A 22,599-nucleotide genomic window follows, 5' to 3' on the forward strand; every position below is an offset into this window, starting at 1 on the left:
CCACAAACACATCAAGTGTTACACGAGGTTGTTCCATCGGTAAGCTGAGTTGTGTGTGTGGGCGGGGGGGCTAGGGGGTTGTAGTTTGCTCTACACAAGACAGTTCAGCTGTGGCTTCTAATGCACATTACCCACCCCTTTTACGTCCATTCCAGAGGGGCATCCCGGTCCCTTCACGCATAGAGGGCTGGACAAGACCAGCGAGGGGGTCCGCAGTGGGACCTCGCAAGCAACGAACTGCCGGCACTGCACATGAGATATTCATCCATGGCTAGGCTCCTAGTGACGCTCTTCAGAAGTTTGAGAGTGTGGAGGGGAGCGCAGTGCAACAGGAGGGGCAAGAGGCAGAAGTGACATTGAGGCTAAATATAGAAATGACCAGTAAAGGCAACATGGGAGTGGTAGCTCACACACTGGCGGTCAGAACGCATTCGTGATTTTTGTATCAGCTCACACACTGGGGGTCGGAACGCATTCGTGATTTTTGTATCAAGTGTAAAACTAACAAACCTATCTTAGTTGACTAATATTTAAAAGTAAGGACTGTTTGTTTCAGGGGCTGGAGGTCAGAAACAACATTATACATTTAACAGAGCTGCGTGACTTCCGTTCACGGGTGCCTAAAAAACCCAGACTGGTGCCAGCAGGGTTGGGGCAGAGTCAATGACTGCATTTGTTTATGTAAGTGAAATGTAGCGCGGCCGCAAAAGTGAATGCGACCGCGCTCAGTTAAATTAGTAACCTGATCCACGACCAGCTGCCAGCCTGTGCATGCCGCTGCTCGCTCCCGAGACCCAAAGGCCATGGGAGTGAACCTTTAGAATAAAGGCAGGACATTCACCCGCCTTTGGCCAATTGCGTGCTTTCATTGTTGAAAGCCACATGCAAAGGTCAATAAAATGTGAGAAAAATGTAATGGCACATGCACAAGTTTACTGAGAAGTCTGTAGTGATTCCAAGAGGTCCTCTGAGTGCAGCGCATGCGCGCTGCGCTAGGCTCGACCTAAAAAGGAAGGGGAAATAAGAACTTAGAGTGAACACACCTAAATGTGTTCGAACAGCCACGGTTTCAGTTGTTTCTTAAGCAAGGAAAATTGGGTTCCAAATGAATGTGCAAGGTTAAATCACTTCAGCTTTTGGATGCCAAATAAGAAAAGGCCTGGCCACCGCAGCGACTCAGAGTAATTCAAGGGATGAATAGCCAGGTAGCATCTGTCGAGCGTAGGACACGCTGCAAATAGTAAGATAAAAATTTACCCCAAAAGTTCCTGGGGACAGACCCATTAAATGGACTGTGGCTGGGGCACAGGTGTGCGATATTTGCATAATTTGCTTTTCCATAATTTAGTGAAATTTCAAAAAAATTACACGTAATTACGAGAAATGTAAAACTGGCATTTAGCGCTATATTTTAGCATCCATTTTAGAAAGGAAGCTTTCTGGATGTTGGCCTGCGTCAGATCTGTCCACAGTGTGTCTCTTTCCATATTCCAATTATATGGATCGCAGAAGAGTTCTTCGCCCGCGTATCGGTGATCTTGTTAGAGAATCCTTCCCTTCCGCCTAAACTTAGTCCCAGTGCCTTTCCCAAACACACCGCAGTAGCAGCACCTTCCCTTCCATGCAAATGCAATCTATCGACCTCCACAACCGGCTGATGAAACCCCATTTGCGACAGAATGTGACATATGATTGTGTAAACGAGACAAGTCCTTCTTCACGACATGGGTGTACTTATCAACTCAGACAAAATAAAAATCAATTTGTTAAAAAAATAATAATAATTAGGGCACCCTTGAGCATAAGGATTACAAAAGTGTATCCTTTGGAAGACAGACTACCATCTACACCACACAGGTGTTAGCGCCTTCATACAATCTCTCATTCAAGAGCCAGTCAGCGCAGTACTTAATTTGAGCCGGTGTTTTCCGGTGCTCAGCACCAGCACTTAATTGTCCACACCTGTCCTTGTGACAGTCTGCCACAAGGTGGCGATGTCTGGCTAATTTAGAGATGACCTCAACAGCCGTTAATTATTAATTTATTATACATTAAAAAGTGACTATTACCTGCAGTCAAGCCATCCTTATAGCTCAGGGGGCCTGAAATAATCCGAATTGTTACACTTGTTGGAGTGCGATAGTTAGTAGTTGTGTTGTTACTATTATTCGCAGCACGGCAGGGGCAACGTGTAAGCTGAAGCGGCCTCCTGACGAGAGCCCTGGCACTTTTTGCTTTCCATATTAAGCACTGCATACTCTCTTCAGAGCTCTGTGGCTTTGTGCCCCTTTCTGATGCCCAGGGCCAGGCCTCACTGAAATATCCATCCTTCCACAGAAGTAATGCTAGCAGATCTATATTAATAAAAAAAGCAGGTAAACAAATAAAAAGGCGTTAACGTATTGATTTATGAAGGTTATGAAGTCATTTCATAGCCTTATTTAGAGAGTAAATAAGAGAAACAAGACAAACATTGGCCTAATAAAATGCCCATGCACATTCCTCAGCCCTGTACATATAACAAGCTTTATCATATCAGTTTCTTTTTTTTTTTAGTTTTAGTGATGCTGGGCAGAGTTGGAAAAATAAGATACATTTTGATAACTAATTTATGCAATTTTAGAAGGTGCAAATTGATACCTGTCACTCTGCCTTTCCCAGTTTTGATTAAGTAATACAGCTATCTCCTAAAACCATAATTTCACAGATTAGGTGTGAGCCGCGTTGATGAGCGAATGACTGTTTTTGTCAAATTTATGAAAGTTATCAAGTCTAAATATAAGATGCCGATGGCATTAATCAAGACGGTTGAATTGAGCTGAGTAAACGTTTAACTTAACGCTTAGGATGATTTATAGACCACGTATGATAAAAATTGAATTGGCATGTACTACAGCAGAATTTAAACAAACTGTGTTCCCCTTTGAAGCTGTAGTTGTCTTATGGTATTTGTGTTAGTGAATACTTAATACCTTTTTAACTAATAATTTAATTTTAAGAATTTATTCTTTTATTCAATTCGTATATTCTTGTAGAATTGAACTGTAGCCGTTTTATTTGTAAACTACATGTAGATTTATAATTTGCACATTGAGGACAATGATGAATGTGAGATTATGAATTCTGAAGTTCATAAAAAAATAATTTCAGTATTTAATATACCTCCCAAGATGTTTGCAGAAATTAAAATCAGGGTCCCAAGAATAAATCATTTAGGACTTGATTTAGATCTCGGCGGACGGGTTACTCTGTCACACCATTGATGGATTAACTGTCCACAGAAATATAAATTCCATCGGATACAATGGGATTTATATTTTAGCAGACGAGATATCCGTCACCCTTATGACAGACTAGATCTAAATAAGGCCCTTAGTTGTCGCTTATTACAAATTTCTTGATGGAAGAAAGGGGAGCTCAGTTGGACCATCTAATCATAGACGAAAAATGATTAGCAACACGCTTATCATATCTATATGTTGGCGTTGACAGTAGCCCATCGCGCTCTCAAGCCAATCCTGACTCCATCACGCGGAGCTTGACCCTGGTTCAGATGGACAATCCTGCAGCAATGTAATATCCAAATGTGTAGGTCCAGCCCATGTTCATGATCCTGTTGAGGAACACAGACAGAATTTGGCATTGACTGTCGTCCCAAAACACATGATTCGCAGGGCACCACCAACAGGCCTCACAGTACCAACGCAGACCGTCACTGCAGACCTCTCCGACAGGAACCGCCAACATGCCTCCTCGTACCAAAGCAGACCTCTCCGAAAGGAGAAATAGGGGCGGCCCCTCTGTAATGACGTAGGAGCATCCTTCCACTGGTCAAAGTCAGTCCCAGAAAAATAAAATGATAATAAACAATAATATAATTACATTTTTCTGTGACTGACTGAGTACGGCGGGGCAGGGGGAGGTGTGATGGGCACCGTCTTAATCCAGCCAAACTGACATGCGCACTTCTATTTCTCCAACCCAGCTGTGTTACACAGCCAGGTTGAAAAACAGCACAGACTCCCATGCACTGGCTGACCGGCAGACCGGGGCGCTCAGCCCAATCCTGGAGCAGCTATCATTCTAGGTATAGCATGAGAGCAGTGTCTTGATTGGGTGGGGAGCCTGCGCTTTCGCAGTGACCATCGGGAGTAAAGAACCACAGAGGCATCTGTTGGCGAAAGGTAAGTCTTTTTTATTATTCCTGGCCCCCCTCCCCTTGTCCCTCTCCTTCCCACTTTTCTTTTGCAGCGGCCACCACTGAGGACAGTAAGTGAGTTCTAAACATCATTGAACAGATCTCTACTTGTTTGTATCTCAGATGAATGTGAAAATCTAAGGTCTCATGTCCGTAAATCCAAAATCCAATACAAAGCTTAGATTGATTGAGGAGGCTTTCCATTCACGGGCAATGCTCCAATATGTACAGCCGCGGTCCGTGCAGGTAACAGCAACGGGGTGGGCGGGGAAACATCCTTTACAACGCGGTGTTTACACCGCGCGACCTTTACGACGCAGCCATTACAATACAAGTCATTACTACGACTTGCGCTGGATGGCGCTCTTGCTTAAGGAATAGTTTGATTTTCTATTCCAACACCTTCCCTACTGTTACGTGGGCTGGAGTTGGAATAGAAAATTAAATTAATCCTCAATCCAGCGCCCTCCAACGCAAGTCGTTGTAACGAGTTGCGTTGTGAAAACCGCGTTGTAAAGTACCGCGATCAAAATGATTGCGTTGTACTGACGTACATCCGGGTGGGCGGGCCAGGTAAGGGGGGATTTGGAGGGACGATGCAGTGGGAAAATTAATTTAATTTCCCCTCTGCATCGTCCCTCGAAATCCCCCTTTACCTGGCCCCCCGCCCGACTGCTGTTACCTGCACGGACCGCGGCTGAATATTTGATATCTGCAGACCGACTCCCTGTGTGTTAATGTCAACATTTGCTGTGTTTTACTGGATAGAAACTGACTCCAGAACAGGCATCTGAGTGGGGAAGGCCACGCCTCACAACTTGTGGCCGCAATTATATAACTTCTAAGGATTTTCCACCTCTGAAATGTTTGCCTGATCGTGCTGGTCTATTTTTCTGTTCCCATCAATGAAGTCTAAATGTCAGTCTTTCTTCCTCAGGGGACCAAGGTGCAGACCGACTATGTGCCGCTGCTGAACTCTCTGGCGGATTACGGATGGCAGCTGAAGTGTGTGCTTCCGACTCCAGTTGCGAATACGAACAGGTAAGTTGGCAGCATGTAGGCAGCCACCGTCCTGCACCTGCCCCCTCCGGCATCCTTCATATCGCCAGGGCCGGAGTGGGGACCCGGAAGTATTCCAACCCCTGGTGCAGCACCAGAGTACGGCTGTTTGAGGACTTTCTGAAGCCGCGGATGTCCAACTTGAGCAGGGTTTGGCTTCCTAGACTTCTGTCTCTGCCAGAAAGCTGAAGCTTTTGTTGTAGGCGACCAGGGGGCATATTTACGAGCCCCTAATGCCACCAGAGCGGATGTACGTTGTTACAACGCATGCGTTTACTACGCATGCCTTTACAACGCAGGTTTTTCAACGCAAGTCGTTACAACGACTTGCGTTGGGGGGCGCTGGATAGTGAATAGTTTAATTTACTATTCCAACTCCAGTCCCCGTGGATAGTAGGGAAGGTGTGGGATAGTAAATAAACTATTACCTATCCTAGAGCGCCCCTCAGCGCAATTCGTTGTAATGACTTGCGTTGAAAAACCTGCGTTGTAAAGGCACTGCGTGGTAAAAGTTGCGTTGTAAAGGATGTTTTCCCACCAGAGCATCACTTTTTCTGACACTCTGGTGGTGTTGCGACATTACCCATATTTACAAGGTGGCTTTTCCATGCAGTCTGCCCCAGTCTGCTTTCTGTCGCAGTCTGCTGCGGTAAAGAGGCAGGCAATGGGTGTTGCAGTGGGCGTTCCACAGCGACGCCCTTTACCTTTTGACCTGCCCCTGATTTACAAGGATGGGGCAGCGCCAAAAACGAAGGCCAGGTAATACCTGGTCTTAGGATGGCGATACAAGGTGAAATTATTAATTTCTCCTTGTTTTTTGCTCTTTCTATGTGCGATGCATTTTGCAGCACACATAGAAAGAGCAAATCGCCATTATTGATTGTTTATGTGCAGGAAGGGAGGCAGGGTGCCTGCGCTGACGCTAGGCAGCTTTTTTAGCACCAGCGCTAGGGGGAATGCAGGGGTGAGCCGTATTTTTGTAAGTATGGCGCGCCCGTGTGTTTTGAAAATGTCAGGGCCCAGCGTTGCTAAATTTGGCGTAATACTGCGCTCCGGCATTTTCTTGTGAATCCCTCTAGGTTTGTTTGGGTGTTTCGTCTTGTAGTATTAGACCAGATCAGGAGAAGTTACTTTCTGGTCACAACTCAACTCAGAAAGATCTAAGAATCTAATGAAGCGTTAGTAAATGTTTGTGCCGCGGTTTGAGGATGAGTTGGGTGGACCTACCATTAACCGCGTGTGATCCATCCAAGGTCGGGCAGGTAGATTGGCCTGTTGCGTAAAATGCCCATCTGGTGAGGCTGCCCTGGCCTTGTTCCCATTTCATTTCTAGGTGGTGGGTTCTCGCTCTTACGCACCCGGGACCCCACAGGAGGTACTGAGTTCCCTGGCAGAGCCGCGAGGGGTGCTCAGTGTGCATTCACTCTATTGTCCCAAGTTGGTACCTCGAGCATGTATATGTCACTTGTACACCATGTTTAGAGCGGTCTTACAGCACTGAGGAATGACCGATAGATAAATATTGATATGTCCTCAATCACCCATCCTCTGGCAGGCCGATACGCCTGTCTCACCGGTCTCGGGGCTCACCCAGTGTCTCCGAAAGGCTAACAGGCAAGGGTGTAGCATCGGGGGGAGGGTGGGGTTTGGGGTGTTGCACCCCTTAAGAAGTATATTATTTAATAAATAGTTGGGTACAGAAGTTTTTAGTCGGGTGTGGTCGGGTCGGTAGGATTGCACCTGGGATTTTTAAATACTCGGACAAAAAAACTCTCTCTCTCTCTTTCCTCTCTCTCTCCTCAGAATCTTTCTCTCTCTCTCTCTCTCTCTCTCTCTCTCTCCTCTCTCTCTCCTCAGAATCTTTCTCTCTCTCTCTCTCTCTTTTCTCTCTCTCTCTCTCTCTCTCTCTCTCTCTCCTCTCTCTCTCCTCAGAATCTTTCTCTCTCTCTCTCTCTCTCTCTCTCTCTCTCCTCTCTCTCTCCTCAGAATCTTTCTCTCTCTCTCTCTCTCTTTTCTCTCTCTCTCTCCTCTCTCTCTCTTCTCTCTCTCTCTTCTCTCTCCTCCGAATCTTTCTCTCTCTCTCTCCTCTCTCTCTCTCCTCTCTCTCTTCCTCTGTCTACTCTCTTACTCTTCTCTCTCTCCTCTCTCTCTCTCTCCTGTCTCTCTCTCTCTCTCTTCTATCCCCCTCTCTCTCTCTCCTGTTTTAAAGATCTTTAAAAATGTTTATTTTGAAAACTACTATGTTTGAGTAACCCTCACAATCAGATAGAATTCCCCCAGCTTCTACTGTAAAGAAAAATAAAGTGTGAATCACTTTGTTTTGCAAAAATAAAGCCCTGCTTTTCTTCACCGTGAATTACTGAAGTAATTGAGGGAAAAATAAAGATTACATACATCCCCTGAGTAAATGGTGCCGTATGAAATCTGCATAATTTGGCTTCACATTACTGCGTAAAATTCCATAAAAATCCGTTGCATGAAGCGCAAAATCTGCTTGCAGCGCTATGCATTAGCATGAAGTGCGTCCTCACCCATTTTGGACACAAAAACCCATTTTCCGCCACACAATAGCACAAGTTCTGCGAACAGCAGCGCTTGTGTCTAGTTGTTCCCATTCTTATGTGCTCCAGGGTTAAAGTTGTGTAGTGAACACAGCATATTTGTGCTGCACAACTTGATGCCTTAATTACAGGAATTTTGTATAACAAGCGTGATACGAAATTCGCAAAAGAACACAAGATCGTGCCAGCATAATGACACCTGTCCACAGCACTACACGCGGATTCCTTTCCTATAAAACTACTTGTATAAATGGGGATAATAGAACCTCTCTCGAGCAGAGTGGTCGCTCCCCTGCCTCCCTGGCGTCCTGTGGTATCGTTGCTCCGCATATTTGTTGAATATCTGCCTCATATTTGTTGCGTGCAGCCTGCCCTGCTCGCCGCTTTGCTGTTGTACCATTTTTAAAGCGCTATCACATTTGTTTGTATTATTGCGCGTTTCTCCCCAAGCGCTACGCTCTGTTAACCCCTCCGCTGCCATTTTGTTTGTTGTGGTCGCCCTCTGGAGACCGCCCCGCCTCCCAGCTGAGCCGCCCTCCCACTGACTAGAAACAGCGCTCCGTTAGCTTATCGCGCTGTGACTCGCTTCGCTCTCGAGCAGAGTGGTCGCTCCCCTGCCTCCCTGGCGTCCTGTGGTATCGTTGCTCCGCATATTTGTTGAATATCTGCCTCATATTTGTTGCGTGCAGCCTGCCCTGCTCGCCGCTTTGCTGTTGTACCATTTTTAAAGCGCTATCACATTTGTTTGTATTATTGCGCGTTTCTCCCCAAGCGCTACGCTCTGTTAACCCCTCCGCTGCCATTTTGTTTGTTGTGGTCGCCTTCTGGAGACCGCCCCGCCTCCCAGCTGAGCCGCTCTCGCCCCTCCCCCCCCACTCTCCATATATGACAGTAGTTCCCGCGCGCAGCGTTTACGCGCAGCGACCGCGCCCAATCCGCGCCGAAGGTGCGCCAAAGGTAAGCCCGTCTACGCCCGTCCGCGCCTGGACCGCGCCCAGCGCCAGACCCCCTGCCCCTCGCACTGCCCAGCCCCCCCGCATTACCTACGACGCCGCCACCCTCCTAGCCCTTAACCCCGGTCGCGCCCCCACCTGCGTCCAAGCCGCTCCCAAGCACACCCATGGACCTTTCTCCTGCTACTCCTGCAAATTCATCGGCACCGACAACATCTCCGCTACGACCACAACACAAACCCCTGACCCCAACCACCTACAATGCATCCTTCTCAACACCCGATCAGTCCACAGACACGCCATTGACCTATGGAATCTACTAGACACCATCTCTCCGGACGTCGCCTTCCTTACAGAAACTTGGATGAACGCTTCCTCCGCCCCAGACATCACCATTGCCATCCCGGAAGATTATAAGATCATTCGCAAGGACCGCACCGGCCACACAGGAGGAGGAATCGCTATCGTCCATAAGAAGTCAATCCGCATCTCAACCAGCTCTGACGCCAATCTCACCAACTCTGAACACCTTCACTTCCAGATCCACATCGACCCCAAGACCACACTCAGAGGCACCCTCCTCTACAGACCACCAGGACCCCGCGCAAAATTCAGTGAAGACATCACGGACTTCATCACTCCTCACGCGCTCCCCTCCAAAGACTACATCCTTCTGGGAGACCTCAACTTTCACCTTGAAAAGATCAACGACCGCAACACCACCACCCTCTTGGACAGTCTCGCCAACCTCGGACTTAAACAACTGGTCACATCCCCCACCCACATCGCAGGTCACACACTCGACCCCATCTTCACCTTCAGCAATCATGTCTCCTTCAGCCACACTACGGAGCTCCTCTGGACTGACCACAGCTGTGTTCACTTCACCTACAACAAACCAAAACTCACCAACCACCTCCAACCAACTCTGCAAAGAAACTGGAACAAAATCACCACGGACCAGATCTCCGCATCGCTCCTTCTAAACACCCCAGCCCACTCTTCTAACGCAAACGAAGCCGCCGCCAACCTCACCCTATGGTTATCCAACACCGCCGACACCTTAGCACCACTGAAGAAACGTCAAAACAAACCTGCCAGCAAAAAGGCCTCATGGTTCAACGATGATCTTAAAAAGTCCAAGAAACTCTGCCGCTCCCTCGAAAAGGCCTGGAAAAAAGACCCAACTACTAGCACCAAGGACGCCTTCAAAAACGCCACCCGCACTCACCACCAACTAATCCGTAAGGCCAAGAAAACAGCATTCAAGGATCGACTTGACAACAACGCCCACAACAGCAAGGAACTTTTCAACATCGTCAAGGAATTTTCAAATCCCTCGGCCAACTCCAACGACATCACCCCCTCTCAAGCCCTCTGCGACTCCCTAGCTTCATTCTTCCACAACAAGATTGCAGACATCCACAACAGCTTCAACAACCAACCCGGAAACCAACCCACCCTACCTTTTGCTGAACATTCTCCCCCCGTGAACACCCTTAACAACTGGAACCCAATCTCCACTGAGGACACAATCCGCCTGATGAATTCCATCCACTCAGGATCCCCCACAGACCCATGTCCTCACCACATCTTCAACAAAGCAGACTCCGTCATAGCACCGCACCTCCGAGACGTCATCAACAGCTCCCTCGACTCCGCCACCTTCCCGGAAGACTGGAAACACGCTGAACTCACCGCCCTTCTGAAGAAACCCACAGCGGACCCCACCGAACTCAAAAATTACCGCCCCATCTCGCTCCTTCCATTCCCGGCCAAAGTCATCGAGAAAGCTGTCAACAACCAACTCGCCGCCTTCCTCGAAGCCAACAAATCCCTCGACCCCTCACAATCTGGCTTCCGAGCAAAACACAGCACTGAGACCGCCCTCATCGCAGCAACAGACGACATTCGAACTCTGCTGGACAACGGAGACACAGTCGCCCTCATCCTCCTCGACCTCTCTGCAGCATTTGACACAGTCTGCCACAGCACCCTTTTACAACGCCTCAATAACATCGGAATCCAAGGAAAAGCACTTGAATGGATCACCTCTTTCCTCACCGGAAGAACTCAGAAAGTCCGCCTCCCTCCATTCAAGTCCGAGGCCACCGAAGTCATCTGTGGCGTACCACAAGGATCCTCACTCAGCCCCACCCTCTTCAACGTATACATGAGCCCCCTCGCGACCATCGCCCGCCAACACAACCTCAACATCATCTCTTACGCGGATGACACTCAACTAATCCTTTCTCTCACCAATGACCCCAGCACCGCCAAAACTAACCTACACGAAGGAATGAAAGAAGTTGCCGAATGGATGAAACAAAGCCGTCTGAAACTGAACTCAGACAAAACAGAAGTCCTCATTTTAGGTACATCCCCCTCTGCATGGGACGACTCCTGGTGGCCGGAAGCCCTCGGAAAGGCACCCATCCCGACAGACCACGCACGGAACTTAGGCATCATACTGGACTCTTCACTCTCAATGAATAGACAAGTCAGCGCCGTATCCTCTTCCTGCTTCAACATTCTTCGCATGCTTAGAAAAACATTTCGCTGGATCCCCACCGAAACAAGGAAAACAGTCACCCATGCTCTGGTCACGAGCCGACTGGACTACGGAAACACCCTCTACGCAGGTACTACCGCTAAACTCCAGAAGAAACTCCAACGAATCCAAAACGCCTCAGCCAGGATCATATTAGACATCCCACGCAACAAACACATCTCAGGTCACCTTAAGGACCTCCACTGGCTACCCGTCAATAAGAGGATCACTTTCCGACTGCTAACTCACGCACACAAATCACTCTACGACATCGGACCAGAATGCCTCAACTCACGACTGTCCTTCTACACCCCCTCCCGCCAACTACGCTCTTCCAACCAAGCCCTCGCCACTGTACCTCGCATCAACAAGACCACCATGGGCGGCAGATCCTTCTCATACCTGGCTGCTAAAACATGGAACTCACTCCCCGCTTACCTTCGCCTTACCCAGAACCACCTAGCATTCAGAAAGCAACTTAAAACATGGATATTTGACAAGTAATCTTCCTCCCCTCTCTAAGCGCCTTGGGACCCTCTGGGTATGTAGTGCGCTATATAAATTCTCTGACTTGACTTGACTTGACTTCTCATACCCCCCCCCACCGATTTCCCCCACAAGCCTTTTTATCCCATACCTAAACTCGGGGCGCTAACCGCAGCCACAATATTTTCACCTCTTTGTTTTTAGAAACTTATCATTGACGCTTTGTTTTTGTTACACAATGTTATCCACACCTTGGAGCAGATTTACGAGCCCCTTGCGCCACATTTGCGCCACCGTTAGTCACTTCTGTGACGCTACGGCGGTGTAAACCATGTGCCAAGTTGCGCCCTATTTACAACGAAACGCCTCTAGGGAGATGCGTCACGTTGTAAAGCCCTGCACCACATGAAACCTGCATCAGGTTTCATGGGGAAACATCCATTACGACGCAACTTTTACCACGCAGTGCCTTTACAACGCAGGTTTTTCAACGCAAGTCATTACAACGAATTGCGCTGGGGGGCGCTCTAGGATAGGTAATAGTTTAATTTACTATCCAACACCTTCCCTACTATCCACGGGGACTGGAGTTGGAATAGTAAATTAAACTTTTCACTATCCAGCACCCCCCAACGCAAGTCGTTGTAACGACTTGCGTTGAAAAACCTGCGCTGTAAAGGCATGCGTAGTAAAAGCATGCGTTGTAACAACGTACATCCGGTTTCATGTGGCGTTCCAGCGCAGGGGGTAGTTCCGTCGCAGGAACACCTCGTAAAAGTGACGCAGTGAAATCTACAAGATTTCACTCAGTTACTTTTCCGAAGCCGCTGCGTCAAAACCTTGCGCCTGCTTGAAGCAGGCATAAGGCGTGACGCACCATGTTGAGGATAGGTCAGGTTGGAACAGTGCTGGAGTTGCGTCGCGCCTGCGACACAACTCCAGCACTGCGCCAACCTTACGCCAGCAGATGCAACACGGATCTGTTTATCCATGTGCGATGACGCGCCGCATTGTAAATGCGGCTCATCTGTGGTGGCTCAAGGGTGAACTTGCATCATGCATCTCTCCTGGCGCATCCCTGCTGATTTGCAGGGATGCGCCTGGACATGTAAATCTGCCCCCTTGTTTCAACTGCATACTACTTTCAGACCAGCCAATTTGAACAAAAATTGTCTGTGTGAGGAAGGGGCGGGGCCTTGTGCCGAGAAGTACCTAAGATGCATTTTCGCCCCCACCCTGCCCCAAAAACCCCTTCCCCCCCTTCAAAAAAAAGCTAGCTGAGGCTGGTGTCCTGGGGTGTTTTCACACCCATTAATGGACGTCTGCAGTTCAAAGCCTTGCAAAACAAGCTGGAAATCCACCATTTGCAGTGGTTTTCAGCTTGTTTTTCCTCCCACTGTGTGATATCGTCTCCTCACCATGTGACAGTGTGATGGGAGCCGATACCGCGTGTCACACGGTGGCACCGTGTGAGCTGGCAGATCTGCACTCTGCTTTGCTGAAAAGGATGACATTGATTAGAATGTGCAAGCCGCCACTCCCACAAAATGGCCGCCGGTTCCCCAGTCTGCGTTGGTTTGACGGGAGCGCCTGTGAGGGCGCTGGTTTATTTCCACCCACAGTAACTTCTCTCTCTCTTTCTTTCTTTGTTTTGCAGTGAAGGGATTGTGACCACCAAGCAGATCGTGTTCCTGCAGAGACCCTTCCTGCCCCACAAGGCGAAGAAGAGGGAGTCCAGGGTGAGTGAGCGGCAATGCCGGCCCATGTTGTTCTTGCCTCTGCATAGTCCTGCAGGGCGGTGGGAATGCCAGGGCGGTACCGCCACGAGAATGGCAGATTGTGGAGCCTTCGCAGCTGGTCCAAACTGTGCATGACTGGCGGACAGTGCTCATATCCCTGGGGGACTGCGGGGCTGGTTTCGCAGCAGGACAGGCTGCCATTTCTGGTGTGGGATGATTTTGGGTCCCAGTCCAACCCTGGAGCCCACCGTTTATCAGAGCTGATGCTGGTCAAAAAAGAAGTCCCTGTCACGCGCAGTCGATCTGGTCGCGCTGCATTTCAATTCTGACGGCTGGCGCAGCCCAGGAAGGTCTGATTTTGAGCCCTGTTGGGAATGCGGTCAATCCTGCCTGCAATCTAGTTGCTCTAGTCCTCTCACATGTGGAATCTGCGAAAGAGACTCCTCTACAATTTCACATTAGACCGATTCTTAGATCCTGGCTTCGTCCACTTTCTGCATGACATGGAGAGCTGTCACAGCATATATCCAGCCTTATCCTGAGCCGGCATTCCCTATGATACACTGTGCAGTCCCAGAGCCTCCAAAGGGAATCGCAATAGACTTCAACATTCCATTTCACTCGCTTGCGGGTGACTGTCCCTGCAGTCACTTTCAAGACAGATCTATTCCAAGATGTGGACCAATGCAAGTCCAGCATCCAAGCTTGCTTGTCATAGACTTCAACATTCCATTTGACTCGTTTGCGGGTGACTGTCCCTGCAGTCACTTTCAAGACGGATCTATTCCAAGATGTGGACCAATGCAAGTCCAGCATCGAAGCTTGCATGTCATAGACTTCAACATTCCATTTCACTCGCTTGCGGGTGACTGTCCCTGCAGTCACTTTCAAGACGGATCTATTCCAAGATGTAGACCGATGCAAGTCCAGCATCGAAGCTTGCATGTCATAGACTTCAACATTCCATTTCACTCGCTTGCGGGTGACTGTCCCTGCAGTCACTTTCAAGACGGATCTATTCCAAGATGTAGACCGATGCAAGTCCAGCATCGAAGCTTGCATGTCATAGACTTCAACATTCCATTTCACTCGTTTGCGGGTGACTGTCCCTGCAGTCACTTTCAAGACGGATCTATTCCAAGATGTGGACCAATGCAAGTCCAGCATCGAAGCTTGCATGTCATAGACTTCAACATTCCATTTCACTCGCTTGCGGGTGACTGTCCCTGCAGTCACTTTCAAGACGGATCTATTCCAAGATGTAGACCGATGCAAGTCCAGCATCGAAGCTTGCATGTCATAGACTTCAACATTCCATTTCACTCGTTTGCGGGTGACTGTCCCTGCAGTCACTTTCAAGACGGATCTATTCCAAGATGTAGACTAATGCAAGTCCAGCATCGAAGCTTGCATGTCAGGCAGCTTCTGTGACTTTAGCAGGGCTTAAGCTGTTCAATAATTTCAAAGATGATCAACAGTTCTTAAATAGCGCCCCGGTCGAGCATAATACAAGACGACCCGTCCACTAATCTCCATTCACTCAAAAGATGGACATCGCCCCTGAGATGATCTGCCGATGCTTTGGTTGATGATACCAAGCAGCTGTTGAACAATCGCAGAGGCCTGGCAACAATCACCTCTACTACTCAGTGGCCAATGATGCACCAGGAAAACGTCCTCCATGGCCCAGCAATGGCAGCAGATCCCCTGCTCAAGACCTGCACTGAAGCACTAATGCCGGCCAACCCACAACAAGTGTAGCATGGGAAAAAAGACCACAAACATATTCCTCAAAAACATAAAGTCCAAACCATGGACTACCAAATTCCCATCCTTATAAAAACACCTACCTACTAAAATGTAGGTTAGTGATTCCGCTCTCAAGCACTCGCCCTCAAATGTGCTAAGACTGGAGCTAGAATACTAAAGGACCCCAGACCTGTAGCATGTGGGCTCTCAGTCTGGCTGAATTTAGGAATTAAATACAGATGAAATCTATGCGTAGCCATATTTATGTACTGTGGAGGTTTGAGCAATCTGTATTTTGCAGCATGCGTGGTTTTTGCAAGGAATAGGCATAAAGTTCCCACACTCCCTTGTCAAGTACGGAGAGTGTTGGGAATGACAATCTCCTTCCATCGCGATAGCTCTCGACCAATCTAGGGCTCGATCAGGTCTTGGCCACTCCCCAGGGTACTTTCTCATAGGCACAGCCCACCCAAGCGGCCCTTCCTGCCAGCGCTGACCCATCTTTCTCTATGACGTAGCATGAAGGTCGGTGGACACCTGCCGGCAGGTGACTGTATCCTCGCGCCCTACAGCATCACCTGGTACACGCCTACTTTGCGGTAGGATGTGAAGCAAGTGCATGCTCCTTCACCGTCAGACTGCATCCTGCAACGACACCACTTCTTACTGTGCACCGGTTCACACTCCTTGATTGCCACCACCGTTCTCCACAGCATGTTGCAGGCCTCTCAACCTCTGCCCCTCCCAAATTGTGGCTTCCTCCGCGACTGCAATTAAAACAGAAACTCACTCCCAGAAGACCTTGGTTGCCCAGCCTATCAGACTTCACACATCCCACAAAGCCTCGGCTGCCCAGCCTACCTGTCTTCACACATCCCTCAAAGGGTTCTGCAGCCCTCCCCCCACAGTCACACCATGGTCAATGGTTGCATCAAAGACTGCACCTTGAGTGCCTCCTAGCTCCAGTTTTCTTAAGACCTTAGATGCCCATAGTGGGAAAGACAATGTCTCAACCCCTTGGATGCTGTTCTAAAGCTTGGGCACCACCCTGGACTGGAGGCAAAGTCCTGGCACCAACAGCCTGAAAATGTTGGACTGAGTTGGACTGAACCTGCAGCCGTCAATGCGGTGAGTAACTCAACCGCACCGTCAGGTAATAAAGTAGTAAAGATGCTGAGATATCTCAATCCAACCCAATCTGGTGACACTGAAGTCTTGTTCACACAAAAACCATTCATTCTTCACAGCCTGAAAGCCTCACAACTTCAGTGAGAGCTAAATTGACTGCCAAAATCTCACTATTACATGACTACCCCCTTCAAAAAGAGAGGATTCCACTGTACTCCTAAATCCAGCCAAACTACCATATTATAGGGCGTCGTTGATTTATTAATCTAGTTCCAGTCCGAGGAGATGTAAATGTAAATTGATACTTGTATAGCACACTACTCACCTGCAAGGGTCTCAAGGCGCTTGTACGAATACCGCTGTGGAACCCATCCTGGCTTTCCCTGTGAGGCGTCCACTCCTGGGCACCCCCAAGGTGGAGGCCAGGCATCCTAGCGTTGTGGGGGCCGTTGTGGAGATTAAGCAAGCTATTGCCCAGAGTTGCAGAGTGGGACTCCATGATTGGAATAGGCACCGAGGCGAGAATTATCAGGTCCGTGGAATTTTGAGCCCAAGACCCGCCGAGGCGGGGAATTGAACCCTGGTCCCCGGCTAGACCTCTGCATCAGGGTCTGCCGCTCTAAGCAATGAGCCACACTTCTCCACTCAGATGTGGGGGTCACATTGGAATATTTGTAAGCAAATATTTATGAAAAGCTGATATTTTCTGGTGCATGTTTTAGAGTCTACTGATCAGTTACAAATGTGTTATGTAGCGCTGTGGGGCAACCAAATTTGTTGTGCTGTGTTGCATAAGAGGGAAGACAGAGCACCGAGCCATAGCCTGTATGATTGGCGCATTGCTGCAGTCGTCCTCAGCGCTGTGCTCTCAAAGGCTACCTCGCGTGACGCACGGCCTCGCATAGGTCCCCGTGCACTGTCCTGCGTAGGATTTGTACTGGCAGCATACCCTTCCAGTAAAATTCGTATGTCGATGTAAAACATTGGAGGATCACACACACTTACGTGTGCTGCGCACTTCAGCACACATGCAATTTGTGTGTTTTTTTGTGACATGAAAACATTTCTCCATGTTAGCACCTGCCACTCAAAGGTGTTATTTTTTGATGCAACACCCAATCTGGCTGCCTTGATGGATCAGGCTTTGCGTCAACACCTACGGGTGTCTGTGCAGATCTGCCCACGTAGCACTTCAGTAACTATCCCTTGAAATAAAGTGCTACAAAGCAGCGTAAAGTGCTTTATGCGCCCAGAAATGGGTCAGTTCCCAGCGCAAAATACCTGTTGTGTTGGATAGTAAATACCACGCACCACTGTGTGCCGCTCTGCTCCGGCACGGGGCCTTAACAAGTCTGGGACTTGTGTTTTTTTCCTAAGATATTATTGTAGCCTGTATTTCCAGCAGCCACCTGCACAGTCCCTGGACAAGATATGATTCACGTCAGAGTCAACTTCTTTCACAGAGTGCTAGGCACACACTTACATTCATGAGTGTTTCTGCAAAGCCCATATAACAGATGCAGAGAAAGCCGCAGAAAACTACTCTAGATTGAAAATAAACTAGTGTGCCCAAAAATCAGCGTAGCTTCCCCCTGCTCCCTTCAAAGATCCCTGAAAGGACCTGACGTGCAAGAGAATTGGTGCTTTCTGAATAAACATCCTGGCTTGTAACCCACCCAGAGACACTTAGGGCCTTATTTATGAAGGCCTTGCGCCGCCGGTGCGTCACTTTTAACATGGGAAAAAGTGACGCATCGGTGTTTTTTTTTGTTGGTTTTTTTTTCACACTTCCTGTGAGATTACCCAGCCTGAGAGAATGGCACCACAAAGCTTCTAGGAAACACAAGGAGATGATGGACGGAGCACTGAAACTTTTCAGACACTCACCCCCAGCCACAGATCTGGGTTTAATCCATCATCGATTCTAAGCTCACTTCTCCACCTCAGTTCAGACCCAGCTATATGTAAATCAGTCTTGACCCTGTGCCTCATGGGAACAGTCCAGACCGAACTGCCAAGCCAGGACCTCCCTGGACCGGAAACAAGCATCCTGGGACCGGTTTCTGGCTAATCAGCCGTCATCAGCCAGGCTTGCTGGAATCCAGTGGCAAAGTGAGAAAGGGACCCTCATGGGGCATACCCAGCCAGAAAGTGTGATGGAAACAAAGATTTTAATGGGATCAAAACAATTCAAGACACTTTACTTAATGATGCACACATGATAAATATGTGCTGAAAGCTGATTTCCGCACATTATTGTTTACATGACGTATAGCTTTATCAATAAAACTGCATGTCAGTGCAAGCAGTGTTGCCATTTCAGTTGAAAATGTGCTCTCTGCAAATGACAGTGCGCTACCACACCATGCTTTAGCAGTATGTTTGTGACGGTCTGCTCCGGAACGCACCACGGGCCACCTAACGCCCCCATGCCGCTCTCCTGCTGAGTGGGCGTGGCTCATTTGCTATATTTGTGCTTCTTGTGATGCTTGTATTTTTCAGTATCCCCATGACTTCAGTGATGTAACATGTATGGCAGCCCCACCCCCACTCTGAATATTGTTCCAGCACCACTGTTTCTAACTTGGTATCACATTATATGACCACTCTGATGCTAAGATCTGACAATCACAACATTCTTGCGACACTGACCCCCCCCCCCCCCTCTGTTGCCACAACGTTCTGAGCCTTTGACCTCTCGTTCCTCCTACTCTGGAACTCCACAACAAGTACTAGAGCTGTTCACTCTAGGGGTAGATTTACAAATGTTTTGCACTGCGTTAGCATCACAAAAGTGACGCTAACCAGCACAATATTTTTTATTTCAAATTTACTTTCCAGCACAAAACTGGTTTTGCGCTGGAAAATACCCTAAAAGTAACACAAAACAGCGCGACACACTGATTTGCATTACTTAGCACAAAGGGGCATTACATGGGTGGTACATGGGCAATCCAATGCAACCACCCTCGCCTTTTGACTCAAAACCCTATCTACAAACAATTTTAGACAGGGCTTAGTGCCACTTCAGAGGAGGGGTTAACCGGAGAAATGGATTTATTTCCCCTTTCTTTTCTGACTTTGCATGCATGCTGCACTGTGCAGCATGCATGCAAAGTGGGAAAACTATTTAACCCATTGCGTGCGTACGTCGGCCAACGGGTGGCGCGAGCACTACCTCTGTAGTGGTGCGCACGTCCGTTGGCCGACGCGGCCCCGCCTGCACACGGAAACGTCCGCACCGCAGCAGATTCTACGCCGCTCTAAAGGGGTTAATCTTGTCTACGTATAGTATTTTGTACAGGAAGGATACCCTTCGAGTTCAAAACCTGTGCTTGACTCAGGAACACACCTTAGCGCTATAGAAACTGGCCTGAAAGGTCATTTGCTACAACTTGAAGAGCACAGAAACCAAATGACCCACTTAGATGTAAGTGGGTATGCTTGTTATACCTCTGTACCAATAGCTTGTAGATGTGCTTATCTACACCAATCAAACTCATTAATTGTCACCATTTCTCAAACCTATCTGTTACTTGCCTTACACATGAAAAACACCCCTTATCCGCTACCTATGTACCAGCTACCTATGTACCTCCACTGATGCCATGTACAACATTTCATTGACTAAAATGTTGTTGATAAATGAATAATTAAATAAACAAATAAAATACGACTGTGATATTTGCAGAGAGAAATGTTAAAATCCTTAAGACTTGTTTATGTTAGGTGGCGTCTGTCGAGGGCAGGTTATGGATTTACTCGGTTGCCCTTGTGGAAGGCCGACTACCATATCTAGAGAGCTCTGTCAGGCAAACGACCTGTACAACGCTGTTGTAATACCGTGATACATTTACATCGCGGTCATTACAGCAAAAGTAGTTACATCGACTTGCGCAGGATGGCACTCTACACTAACGAATAGTATGATTGACAATTCTAACACCTTCCCTACTGTTACACACACTGGAGTTGGAATAGTAAATCATTCTATTCCTCAGTCCAGCGCCTCTAGCGCAAGTCGTTGTTACGACTTGCATTGTAATAACTGCGATGTAACGTACCGTGATCTAAAAGATCGCGTTGTATCGTCACATATCCTTCTGCCAGGCAGGCTCAGATCGAGATGCCCGCCACAGGGCTGCGTCACGATGACTCCATGAAATTTTGCTGAGCAGCCACCATGGTAAGTGCGGCCATTCAGCAACGTTTCACCCTAAATAATACGGACGGTCTGACCTACTCCGACTGATGTCCAAGGTCACTTTAGGAGGCATCTAAGGCGTCCAGAGGCAGAGCCAAGAATGGCTCTGCGGATGGAAACATGTCCGTTCACCTGACTCTAAACTGAGTGGACGCACTCTCCCCCTCGCCGTCCCCCTCCTCGCGGCAGACGGGGTACTACCCCATGCATGTGGGAGTGTTTGCCGCTGCTGCAGATGTCATGGAATTAAACAACTCTTGCCAGTTGTGGGCGAGAGACTGGACATAGGAACTTTCAAGATATCTTTGCATTACACTCTTTATCACTCATAGGCTTTCATGGGCAACTCAACAATGACAGCAAGAGTTTCTAAACGTACAGATGTCATAATATAACAAGCATTGGCAAAACCAATTGGACCCGCCTTTGTGACCTTTTGGTGTCGCCTATGGTTAAAGAAAAATAAATTACTTTGGTGCGAGCCCTCGCGTCATTTTGAAAAATGGCATTGGCACCTTTTTCTACATTTTAGTTACCGATTTGTGATTAACTGCAGATCTTAAGTGTCATTGAGATTACTTTGGCTTTGCTGATTCTCATCTCTTGTCTTGCAGTTTCCATGGAAGATCTCCAAAGATGGAAAACAAGGAAGGAAGGCTTGTAAATCAGCCAATGAAAAGGCTCCTTCCAGAGAGCAGCAATCAGCCGACAGGACGGCCGAGTCTACCTGTGCGGAGAACGAGAGAAACACAGAGGTGCCCCCCAAGTCCGAGGTGATCGAAGACCTGAACCCGGGGCTCAGAAATGGCCCGCGAGGGGTCCCATCCGAGGAGGAGAGTCATGCTCCGCCCTTGCAACCAGAGGACCAAGATGGCGCTCAGACAATGCTGTACAAGGGCTCCCCTGGCAGCGCCCGGGAGGAGGGGCCATCAGGGTGCCCCACCCCCGACAAGCAGGATTCTCAATCCATGGAGGGCACCTCAGGAAGATATGGGGAGGATAGCGCGCAGAGGTCCTCCAGGGCGATGGAGGAGCAGCAAGACAGCGGGACTGTGGCACCGCCCTGTGAGCCGGAGGCGCTCGCCAATTAAAACGCTGATTTTGTATTTTCCTAATAATTTGACTCTTGTATAGTGAGTACATCTATCCACACCGCCGGTGTCCAATCGCGTTCCAGGCAGCATCAGTCCCTAAGAGTTAAGGGCACATTGAAGACGTGACCACAGAGGACAATCTCTTTTTCCAAGAAGTTGTGCTTAGCAGTGATGTTGCAGGGTGTGTGTATGTGTGTGTGTAATCTATGCAACTATGTTATGGGTCTACATAAAGCTGAGTAACTGTGTGTGTGTGTGTGCAAGCTATGCAAGCGAGATATAGTTCCATATACAGCTGTGTAACTGTGGGTGTGCAGGCTATGCACCTGGGGTATGGGCCCGAAGGCAGGTGTGTAACTGAGTTTGCAAGCTGAGCAAATGAGGGCATAAGCCTAAATGCAGTGTGTAAATATGAGTTTGCAGGCTATGCAACTGGAGGTGAAATGGAGGTGTGTAACTTTGTGGGCGTGAGCATGAATGTAGTTGTGTAACAATGTGCTTGCAAGGATTCATACAATTGTGTAACTGTATTGGGGGCACGGGTAAATATTGCGTCTTTATCATGGGTGTGTTTGACTGGTGTCTGTGGATGATGTCAGGAAACTACTTTTTCTTTTTGTGGAAGCACTCGGAGCGTGCATGTGTTTTTCAGCTGTCTCCTTAATGTACTTCTCCCCCTTGTGCTGCTGTCTGTCCTGCCAGCCTCACTGTTGCCCATGTGCCTCTACATGTTCCATGCGCCCTCCCCCATGTTACTTGCAAGTAGCAAGAATGTCCTCTCAGAACCGCGCCTGGCCTCAGTGGGTGATGTGGTGCGGCCGTGGCCCACAATCCTGCACAAGTTGTATATCGGGGCTAGTTCAGGGTGGGGAACATC

At 48.5% G+C, this 22,599-nt stretch overlaps 1 protein-coding gene across 1 annotated transcript in view; it reads left to right on the plus strand.

The window, feature by feature from the left end:
• The window catches only part of RFTN1 (raftlin, lipid raft linker 1), a 363,828-nt gene that overhangs the window by 340,707 nt on the left and 522 nt on the right, over positions 1 to 22,599 (plus strand). The window contains exons 8-10 of the mRNA XM_078664025.1: positions 5,136 to 5,239; positions 13,466 to 13,547; positions 21,243 to 22,587. Coding sequence (XP_078520151.1) covers positions 5,136 to 5,239; positions 13,466 to 13,547; positions 21,243 to 21,719 — 663 coding nt within the window. The 3' untranslated portion in view covers positions 21,720 to 22,587. The remainder of the gene's footprint in view (positions 1 to 5,135; positions 5,240 to 13,465; positions 13,548 to 21,242; positions 22,588 to 22,599) is intronic.

The sequence above is a fragment of the Lissotriton helveticus genome, chromosome 10, assembly GCF_964261635.1.
Source record: "Lissotriton helveticus chromosome 10, aLisHel1.1, whole genome shotgun sequence".
In the NCBI taxonomy this organism is placed as follows: domain Eukaryota; kingdom Metazoa; phylum Chordata; class Amphibia; order Caudata; family Salamandridae; genus Lissotriton; species Lissotriton helveticus.